Here is an 11,405-nt window from a genome sequence, read left to right as displayed (position 1 = left end):
GGCGTTCCATAATATTCGCTGGTTGATTTTTAGCCGAACCGGGATACACAAGATCGATTTTGCAACATTCACACTTTTGTTGTTTCCGTGGATTTTCTATGACTCTACGTCTACAGATTTAATACTTAAGTGGAGCCATTTGCATCTATTCAGTATATGAAGGCTTTCGGTTCGGCCTCTGAACCATCCCAGATTTTCGTGATCTTAACCCTCTCAACATCGTCATTATAGCGCCGCTGCAACAACAATTACCGCAAGCGCGATCACCCGGGACCTGAACGATAGAAAAATACTACGTTTGATGATACTCGGTGTTAGCCTACAAAACGTTACGCGTTGCAGCGTTACATGAGTTAGAAATAAGTTCTTTGACAAAACGAACCAAATGTTTAAATAAGGTAAGAGTTATTATTTTTTTTTTTTTTTATATGAAAAGTAAATTCTTGTGTCATAACACGAATGAAGCGGGCATATGACACCTGATAAATGTAGTCGTACTGATTTAGCCAAAGCTTACCATGGAAGGCACTTAATCATTGTGACAATACGTCGTTGACAAATACTCTTATTACAAATAAATACGCTTGAGATTTGTAGAAATAAGTCTTCGATAGAAAAAATGACGTTATTTCTAATTTGATTCTTCTCCAATGAATGTTAAAATCGAGCATTTCAAATGTACATTTTAGTTGACGCTCTACGACAGTCACATTAAATGTCGACGAAAATTTTTTCGATATCAAGCCTACGTTCACTTACTATTTCCTAGGCAATTTAATTTAAATGTATCATTAGTGAAATCGAGTATTTTAGCAACCACCAGCAAAACGATGAGCCAAGATAATAAGTTTTCTTCTACGATCTGCTATCCGAAAATGATTTGCTTTTTACAATCGTGGTGGAATTGACGATTCGATTAATCCGTATATGAAAGCACAGATATATCGGAAGAATTAAAAAAAAAACCTATATATTGTTATTAAAGTTGGTTTCTGTTTAATGATCTACTTAGGGTAAGAGGTTCACGATGAAGTAACCTGTTGTCTTTTATATTACTCGCTGACACTTACTGCAGTATTCGATACTTTAGGTCATTCGTTACTTCACAGATATCACAACCGTTCCCGAAAGGCAACGTTGAATTTATTGACGAGTACATCCAACTGAAACCATAAATCGTAAAATCAGCCCTTGTCTATTGAAGGAAAACATTTTTGAAAGCTTCGTCATTTAGGTGGTTGTCAAGTGATCGTTGATACGGTTTTTGATATTAATATAATTCTTTTCCTTTTTTTTCCGACGGTGTGAAACTCGTGATGGCAAACGCTGAAAAATACTAGTATAACTATACTGTGTGTGTGTGGGGGGGCAGGGGGGGGGGCAGGGGGGGGGGTACTTATAACATGAGCGTCATAATAGAAAGAACATGAAAATCTCTTATAACAGCAACGAACATGTGAATATGATTTCAGAAGCTAAAGTAGAAACGCGATCGTTTAGAAAGGGTTACCGGTTTAAATATAGACAGTCTCGTCAACAGACGAAACGCCAGCCTAATAATAAGATAGGACAACTTTGGACTAGCATGGCGGCTGAAACGCCACGATAATAAAGACGAAAAGCGATCTACAAAGCGACAAAGAATCCTTTCCCTCTCTACTATTGCTACTATTCTCCCCCGTTAGCCCGCTTCCCTTCGGTCCAGTACGTTGTCCTGCTAATGCTGCTGCCGCTGCAGAGCGTCGCCGGTAGCATCAGTCGTCTGCTTAACAACGGACATCGTCATCATGAATAGAAAACGAGGTGGTCCTGATGCGGACACGCGACCGCGCACACATACAGACACATACGGAAACACTTACAATAAACGACATACAAGGAGCAGCGGAGCGGATACAGGTGCATAGATCCATCTACATGGAGGATGAAGCACATCAAAAATCGAAAGAACTATCACGCTATTATTTCACAGCTGTTTCTGCTTCGAGGCATGACACCATTGTAATTCGCCTCTTGACATCGTCGCGTCGCGTCAACCATTGTTAAAACAGAATCATCGTCAACGTATAGAGTAGCCCGCAGAAGCATTTTACTGCCTGGGTATTTCAAACAAATTCGTCTAAATGCCAAAAACCGGAAAGCAATTGATTATGATACAAAGGACTTTTTCGGAATAAGCAACTATTTTACGCAAAAAAAAAATTAAACTGACAATAATATGTACGTGAAAATACAAAAACATTGCATTTCTAAGTATTTGTCGACAGACAAATGTACAACTATTTCACACACAATTTCAGCCTTCAAGAGCCACCATGGTATTAAGTCAGGAACGCAGCGTAAACATATATGCGAGCTTATCGCCATACTTTTGGTCCATAATGGAAATCGCAGCGCGAAAAACTAAAAAGGCTAACAATACCTGGGGAAATTTATATTGCATTGTAGCCGTGTGATGAAAATAATATATTGCGCCAAATGTGGGGCGAAGATCTTCGTTAACGCAGTTAGTCATTGAACGATTCGACACAAAACCTTAACAAATGATTGAACACGTAGACCATTTCGATGTTTCTACAATGTAAGACTGAAATAATGCAATCATAAAAGTTGTCAAATATGTAAAAGAAAAAGCTCCAAGAATTTTGAAATTGTTAACAGTTATCGGTTTACAGCTCTTTCAGCCGTTGCCTAAGGTATTCGCAGAAGAACAAGCGATCGTAACCCGCTGCCTCGCATTAACTTTCGGCTACATACGAAAAACCCAAAAAGTGACTCTAGTTCTCAATTCTTAATAGAACAAGTTGAGTTCTCTTTTGGAACGTATCACTATCTGCCACGGGATCTAACTTCATTGCTAAGTAGAACAGAAAACTCTAGCAGTTTCTTTCAGTTTTTGTCGTCTATCAAAAATTTAATACACCGTGCAAAGCCTGTTCGGTAGAATAACGTTCATGTTTATGAATTATGTACGTCGAATCCTCACTAGCCATTCAGTGATCTCTAAAACTCCTACTGTTCGATTTCTGTAATTTTGATTAGCACTCCATGTTTTGCAATAATAAAGATCGAAACGATCGAGATCGTTTGTAGCTTTCGTGGTCCTAATTCGCGGAGCGCGTAGCCAACCTGCCGGCAAGACTCACCCTAGATTTTCCGCATTGACCTACCTTCGTCACATAGCCGCAGTATTAGTTGCCATTAACATTCGTTTTGTTTGGTCTCTAGCGACTCTGGTTATCTGCGATACTGGGTAGAAAAAAACATGGCAAACGGCAAGTTTACACGTTTTGTGCCATACCTTTGCGGTTGCATCACAACGATTCTAAGTAAATGTCAGGATCGACATCTCGATCCATAAACACAAAAATATTTCGTGTTGTATACGTAAAGTACATGTTTCTGGGTTCATTTCTTTATAGAATATGCTTTTACTGATTACTTCCTGTTTTATCACTCAGACAAATTATCGGAAACGCCAACGTGGCCAAATGGTTTCAGAAGGCACTTTACATATGCAATTTAGAAGGTTTTGCTTGGATATATAGTCTAATTGTATCACAACAAGCAAACAGTCTTTTTAGCAGTGCAGTATGGACACGCTGAATTGTGGAAGAAGTTGTCATACCCAAAAGACTAGTATCAAAGATAATCTAAGACAATTTGTCTCCAAGTTAACTGACCTACTCTGGCAAAAATATAGAGCATAACATGAATGCATCTTAAGCGCTCTATATCGGAAAGTATATATATATGTGGGTGTATATTTAGAACATCATATCTGGCTCTTGTCTGATTAAGATTGGCGAAATGGTAGTAACGGTTGTATACCATTTTTCACTTGCAGTATGATCTTTTTTGTCGAGTAATTGAGTTGAGAATATAGTTACATGGCATTTCTAGTGTAATGTAATAGTTAATGTATTAAAAGGTATTATATGTTAAAAGTTAATGTAACGTATTAAAAAAAATCGCTTAATTATTTCCTTGCACCTCTTAATGAACATTGCTTGTATGTTACTGAACGTTAACCGACGTAATTTTTCTCCTAATCCTGTACGCTGGCAACATAGTTATTTTTGAAAGCAATCGAAAGAATTTTATTGAGGTAATATAGCCTAGTTAACGCTTGCGGGTCTTGTATCAGTAAAACTCGGCTTAACTGCTAAGTCTGACAGGCATGGAAGCGATGGAGCTTAGGAGAGAAAAGTGGACTGCTTTCCAGGATGACTTTTCCATTACGTGGCCGCTATGTAAACAATTTTCCCTACGCCGGGCTAGTTCTTTTTCTCCACGGCAGAAGTTTTTCGTCGCTCGCCACAGACAGTCGCAACGAGACAATCGTAGAGATGTTTGTACCATCAAGATTCTCTCTTCTCAGTCCCCACCGCTCTCTATCCGACTATACTTTCTCAAAATAGTTCAGCGGCAGCCTAGGGCATCGAGGTCACATGGGAAGACCCATTTCCTGCAAACTTGTAGAAACTACATCGGCTCAAAGCTGCCACCGATCTTAATCACGTTCTTGGTCTCTACCGCACTGCACGGCACGAAATCCATTAAGCTACCTTCTCTGGGACATTTCTATTCATCGATGACCTCAAATGACATTTCAAGTAACGGCCTACAGCTGCCTCTTTGTTACTTGGGAGGGCAAATGCGCGAAAGTGGACATAGCATTCTACGAACCTAAAACTACGTTAAATCATGCATGGATGATACTGAACCGTTCAAACAACCAGTTATACATAATTACGGTGTGCATAACCTTCACTATATAATATATTCAGCGAATTTTCGGTATCTCAGATACAGTATTGTAGAACTAAGTGCCTCAGTTTCTATATGAGATCGAAATTTGAGGAAATCTAGCATCGTAATTACTTCAAAAATATATTTTTCATCTTTTCCGAATTGTCTGCAAGAGTACAGTTATAAAAAAAAAAAAAAAAAAAAAACTGTCATGCAATAGTCACTGTTCTCTGTTTAACAAAAAAGTGAAAAAAAAATTTACTGAACTGAATCATCTCGTCAAGAGAAAAGACAGCGCCCCAGTGATAGAACCACACGACCGCCTGTTTTATATATTAATTATTCCCTTTGTAAATATGAAATAAATAATGGTTCGTTCTAGCTGCGTGTATTAAATTATGCTTTTTCTGTATTTTGCACTGTTAGAAATATTTAAGTTAAAATTTCTTATTAGTATTGCACAGATATATCTTATTATTCTATCGGCGTAGTACCTGAATTACACTTAAAAACTTTGAATTTCCTTAGAAGATAAGTAACCTGAATCGATTTCAACAGGTCTCTTGTGTGGTGTTCTAACATTTATGAGCCCACGAGAATGTCATTACGTACTGGCTTATTTAGATAGAGTGTGCAAAATGTTATTACGTCCGTCTTGTCAACACAGACATAATGAGCTAGACGTACTGCTGATAACCAATAAGCATACGACCTGAAGTTAACTTCAAATAAAATGGCGGTTACCTTAGTACACTGTTACATACCTACTATTGTTTCTGCTTGAGATGGACGAACAATTACACATGGTAGCTATAGCGAATTAGGGTTGGTTCGTAAGTGCAAATGCTGAATTAACTAATTTACTTTTAATATTCTTCCGATACATTTTGATGCCACCACAAAACGATCGACAATTATGTATTTTCCCACTGAGTTATAAATTTTATAGGTCAAGCTTTTTCAAATCATATTTAGCAAATTAATTTAAAGAGCATGGCCTACAGCTGTCTAGGTTGTCACGTACGATCAAACTCCTGGTGGTAAGGCTTTCCATGTAGGTTAAGCGACAAAGTTGACCAATGTTCATGTATCATTGTAAAATACTATTCTAATTTTGTTTATAGCTCTATGTATCCATTCGCACGATAACTTTAGTGTGTTCGAAATCATTTCAAAATTGTAAATACTTCGTAAATCACGACCCAATTGCTTTCTACGACTATGATTTGACTGACTTCCACCAGAAAATATACTAGAAAAATAACGGATCTAGAAACAAGTATATCGTTTACCAGTGAAAACTAACTATCAGCGGTTTAGTTTTTTCTTCTCAAAGTTATGTGCGCTGAGGAAATCTATCGAAGATTAACAGGAAGCCCTTTAACGAAACGATAACTTGTTACTCTTGCTTTTTTTAACAAGTTCAATTACGAGATTGAAATCAAGTGGAGAGGTAACTACATCTCAGGATCAAGAACGGAAAAAGAACTGTGATGATTACAGTATTTTATCAGCAAAACAAACAATGAGGTGGCGCTCCTTGTGGACTCCGTATAAGGCTTTTCGAAGCAAATATCATGAAAATGCAAGGAAAACATTTAGTATGAAGAAAATAAAAATGGGCTTCTCACAAATTAGATCCAAAAGAGATCGAGACACTTGCAAAGTACTCTAGAGGGAATTTGCGCATCTATCACTAGTAAAAAAATCCGTCTGTAGCTTACCGTTAACGCAGATGACGCATGTTCCGCCCCTTAGAAAAAGATCGGACGAAATCAGAAGTGCGGAAAAGATGCAAACGGAAGGTGATGCTCATAGTTGCTGTGCTGTGAATATTAGGAAATCTGTTACGAGATATCACCTGAAAAAGACACCACTAATGCTATCACATATTTCGAATTTGTGAAGAGCTGTATGCACATTTATCCCGGCAGTATACCGGTAGTACATGATATAGCCAGTCGACGATAATGCACGTTTTGTTTGTTCGCTTCAATAGCCGCCTGCATCGAGGAAAACAGATTCGAGAGATAACTTCATTTCTCATAACCTCTAAATTCGGACAAGCAATCGATGACGAAACTAAATACGATAATACAAGTCCACCTGACACAGACAGAGTCAATGCTAGTGCTAAACAAATCCGAACAACCTGGTAAAGTGCTACGTTTCCTACATAAAATTATTTTGATACCTTTTTATTGACAAAAAATTATGTTAAATTTGCGTACGCTGTACAGTAATCAAACTGCATAAAATGTTTCCATCCGAACGGGTCTGAATAAAGAAAGCATATACGATTTGGCCCTGTACCAACTGTACATACCTCAAGCGCCAAGTTCCAGTTATTTCGTTCGAAGTTTTTCACGACGGATTTTATGCATGTGCCCAATATTTTTCCAACCATTGAAAACGTTTTTGAAATTAATGGACCCTCAACTCTGCTCGTCGGCACATCGCCACATTCGTTTCGAAGCTTTGAGAGAAACGAAAAGTTCAAGGTTATATTTGGTAAATACGTAGATTGAAGCAGTCCACGTTTCAAGTTTTTTGGCAAAATACTTTGCTTTCCCAAAGCGATATTCTAGCTTGGGCCGTCTTGCATTTTAGACGCTTTCAACCGTACATACTGCGGAACACCAATCTGCCAATGCTCTTTTGTCCGTTGTAAAACCAGTGGGTACGATTGTGCACTTGATGACTCACGTTTTGGTTCCCAAGAACTTCGGCAAAACTACTTATGAGCACTTGATTTCCTTGATAGCACATATGATGCATGCTCCTTAGCATTCGATTTTAGTCTTCTAAACAAATAAACTCCGGTTAGAAGTCATTCACTTTAAGGTGCTCACAAAATGCAGTAAACGTTTTAAAACCTGCCATAGAGATATATCGGTGGTTCGAGAAAGCTGGTCACGGGTCAAATGTGCCAAATTTCTTTACAATTATCTCAGTGAAATATTTAGAGAAACTTTATTAAAATCTTTTTTTAATCAAAGCCTTTATTTATAGGTATAATGATAGGTATATAAAATATACCTATCAGTCGAGTATGATAATCCTCATGCACTTCGCTCCACTTAGCGGTAAGGGTCGTTTCCGTATAGTCGATGTAATATTTTTTCCCTGTTTTTGTCGACTAAACATTTCTGCATATTATTAATGGCGCTTAGTTAAGATTGCAATTTAGAGAAAGCAAAATTAGTCTTCGAGTAATTATGGCGGAAGCCTTGAATTATTGTATTAACTTAAGGCGAGCTTGCATAATTTGTTCCCACTTGTATACTTCCTAAATACGTATAAATGATGAGAAGCTATGCAAGATCATATATGATTAAGTAAAGAATTTAAGTCTATACATTTTGCGCAAATCGCAATTCATTTTGAAATTCTCTGCTAGGAAAAGAAGAAAGGAAATCTTAAATTCCGCCATCAACTAAAATTTGTTAGACAGTTTTTGCCAAAGTACTTATTACACACACTATTCGTGGTGTGACATATATTTCCGCTAAAGAACACATGTAAAAAAGAGCATTATCGTTGGGTTATCTCGGTTCTGTGCGCTTAACTCATGAAACATATATATTTAACATGAATATTCTCTGTTGTTGTTGTTGTTGCTACGAGAGACTAGATAAATGTTTAAATGGTAACAAGATAAGTTACTTTGCTTATACTATATGTATATTGTTATACATAAAAAAAATGTGCGAGAACATAAAAATGTTTCGAATGCTTTATTAGTAACTACAGTACGCTTATTGCCCGTTGTGTCTTGCACGCCAGTTTCTAGTTGTACCTCAAATACATGTAAAGTATCGTATACAGAGGGCTCAGTTAGAGTTACCGTAACCTTTATTTTGCCGTCTGTGATTGTGGGCATACGTTCACCCGCTATTCTTGATACAATAAGAAACCTAGTTTTTTTTTTTTCTAGAAGCACGTCACAGGCAGTTTGTCTTCAGAATATAGACGAAGATCAACTATCGCCAGACGTTTTAAGCGTTGGACTATCAAGGCCGTAAACTTCTAGGATTGCCCTAAGTCAATTTTTTTACCACTCTTCATACGGCATCCAAAGAAGGCGAAACAACTAAAAGCGAAAACATTCAGAAAAAAGACAGAAAAAAATATCTGTTATTATTTTTTCTCTTTTTAAAAAAGGAATTCCCAATTTGCAAAAATTTTGAAAGAATATTTTAGTTTTGGCCTGTAGTTCAAAACGAATATATTCTTTGCCCACAAGTAAATCCAGATAATATAGCCACCATAGAGCAAATAGTCAATTTGGCGTGCCCCAATTTTTGTTATTTGCCGAGGTCTTCTATTGGTTTACGACAATAGGGTCATTGTTGTATTTTCGAGTAGTACATAGGTAATTTCCATAGTTATTGTTTGGCTCTATTAAACCCTGTATATGGAAAGCGCCAGCATAAAAAGCTACGAAAAAGAACACGATAAACGTAAAACATCTTGCACACAGACACCTTTAACGAATAACATATTACTAATTGTCTATTCGTTTCGTTGAAACGCCCATTTGCGATTCGAAGACCATTGTACGCCTTTAAATAAATGGCGGTCAGTGAAGCTTCAGAGTAGTGATCACTCACATAAAGCGAAACTGGCTTAAGTATGAATCGTAAAAACAGCTGCGTCTAAAAGGCTTGCTCGAAGCTGACCAGCACAAGTGTTCAAATTAAGGACCGCAGAGCATTCTTTCCCTTTTAATGGCGCCATGTGTTCACTAACAGCTGTCGTTGTAATCAAATCTTGGTTGCAGCTACGTAGCTTATCGACTGTGATGATTTCGCGTCGTATGCCAGTATAGTGTTGTTTTGTATTTATACCACAGACACCTCTTGTCAGGTCATTCGCTATTCGCCAATATTGTGTTAACAATCATTTGATAACTTCTTGCTTAATCTTGCATACTTACACTAGACTAAATAAGTAGTCAACGTTTCAGTTTTAATCTAGCGGGGCAGATCAGAAACATAATCTGTTTACGTGATTTATACTTTCTCACGATGGATTCTGGCTTGTACTCTAACTGTATCGAAGAACTCGGATGCTTGTTTGTCTTGTTTAATTTCTTTCCTACAGCGTGGCAGCATCAATTTCGGTGTCTACAACAAGTCGTGAAACAAATTTGAGAAACATGAATGCGGCGAAACTATATATACATATGTAGACAATTCCGTATAATAAGTAAAGTAATACATTTTTTTGACCATTCAAGTGACGTCACAATCATGGTTCAAATCTGCACTGTTCTCACTACGAATTTTCGACTAGGAATCCCATGAAAAGCATCCGTAACCAATATCACACCAACTACTACAAACTTTATTTTACAAAACAGGCTTAATAGGACTTAACAGAGCAAAAAAGCACGCATAAGAGGATTCATGATAAATGCATTTATTCAACATCGAGGTCCTAACTGTTTAGCGGAAATAACTAACAAACTCCTCGAACAGAATCGTATATCCAAGGTTAACTTAATTTGCCTTTTTTCTTGTTCACATACAAAACTTGGATCTACTACGGGGAAGTAATTGCCTCAATTAAACTCATCTTCCAGACTTCTGACTTCTTCTGACTCTTGAGTTTTGTTGTGACTCGAAATAGGAAATCGCCTAAGCGGACCAGCCACTTGTTGGTGCTCGGAATGACGTTTGATCAATGATCCACGGCTGTTATTGAAGTGGCCGTTTTTTCTTGCGACCATTCCTCTTTAATGAAGACTGTTTCTGCCTAGCGGCGTGCCAGCTGTTACCAGGGCTTCAGAGTTTCTGATCATATGATTCTCTTGTCCAAAGCGAAGTGCAATCATTCTGAATCTTAAAAAGCAGCTTCTTATCCACGCCGACGCTTCTAATCGGGCGATTGATTCCGTGACCCATCATAGTAGCGGCCTACGCGTCGTGATTTGTAAGTGTCTCTAAGAATCCTTCTCACAGTGTCTCAGCTCATTTTCTGTCTGCTTAACACTGGTAAGAAAACTTGGAGATTTTCTTACGCCTGCGTTCTAAACTTCTACCTGCATGTCTTTTCCCTTATGAATAATCCCTGCAAATTTTGCCCCGCCTCCGCGGTACCACCTGCATTTATGACTATATTATCATAATTAATGTACGTAACCGGGCTTAGAGTGAGCTTTGCCTTTTGTGGTTTGACGTAACTTCTAGGGACATTAGGAGTAAGTTCGGCCGAAAGATCGTTTTTGACTTTACTCTGACCGCACCAGGATTGCAACCCCTCATACCGGCAGGTTTATTGCAATGGTATATTGCACCCTGAGTGGCTCCAAGAAAGCCTCATTTTCCTAAGCCATTCGCAGTCAATAATCTTTGTCTCTCATATTGGTAGAATCATTTTCTGAACGTTATGTTCCCAAATAAATTGCCTGGCCAATTTCGTAAACTACTATTGCCATTTCATCCTCTTTGTATTGCCAAAAGCGGTCTGTTTCGTGTTCTTCTTTATCCCTTTCAGTTCGAAGACAGTTTCGAACTCACTGTTTTCACTGTCTAATTAAACGCTTCATTCGGTTCAAGTAGTTATTTAGTTTAGTTGATCTCCTTTGTAAGTGGTTCCATGCGATGAACAGAGCCCATCTGATCCAGTCATTGCTAAGTTCTGTGATT

General features: G+C 37.9%; 1 protein-coding gene across 1 annotated transcript; it reads right to left on the bottom strand.

The window, feature by feature from the left end:
- Positions 1–391: 391 nt before the first annotated feature.
- LOC147757178 (uncharacterized) lies at positions 392–9,376 on the bottom strand. Its single transcript, XM_086984850.1, has 6 exons — positions 9,240–9,376; positions 7,792–8,845; positions 7,459–7,556; positions 7,079–7,228; positions 6,477–6,755; positions 392–1,163 (listed from the first exon to the last, which is right to left on the bottom strand). The coding sequence occupies exons 3-5, from the start codon at positions 7,540–7,542 to the stop codon at positions 6,675–6,677; spliced, it is 315 nt and encodes a 104-aa protein (XP_086840976.1). The 5' UTR covers positions 7,543–7,556; positions 7,792–8,845; positions 9,240–9,376; the 3' UTR covers positions 392–1,163; positions 6,477–6,674.
- Between the last annotated feature and the right edge of the window lie 2,029 nt (positions 9,377–11,405).

Source organism: Varroa destructor, unplaced genomic scaffold (assembly GCF_002443255.2).
Source record: "Varroa destructor unplaced genomic scaffold, Vdes_3.0 BEIS01000003.1, whole genome shotgun sequence".
Lineage (NCBI taxonomy): Eukaryota > Metazoa > Arthropoda > Arachnida > Mesostigmata > Varroidae > Varroa > Varroa destructor.
This window is presented reverse-complemented; position numbering and strand designations above follow the sequence as displayed.

What these genes read in the sequence shown, in the direction of transcription:
- LOC147757178 (XM_086984850.1), bottom strand. Translation starts at nt 7,542, where the DNA reads ATGCTAAGGAGCATGCATCATATGTGCTATCAAGGAAATCAAGTGCTC. An exon ending in AAGTTCTTGGGAACCAAAAC is followed by an intron (nt 7,229 to 7,458) that starts GTGAGTCATCAA and finishes TTTCTCTCAAAG; the next exon opens with CTTCGAAACGAATGTGGCGA. An exon ending in ACTGGAACTTGGCGCTTGAG is followed by an intron (nt 6,756 to 7,078) that starts GTATGTACAGTT and finishes TCCTCGATGCAG; the next exon opens with GCGGCTATTGAAGCGAACAA.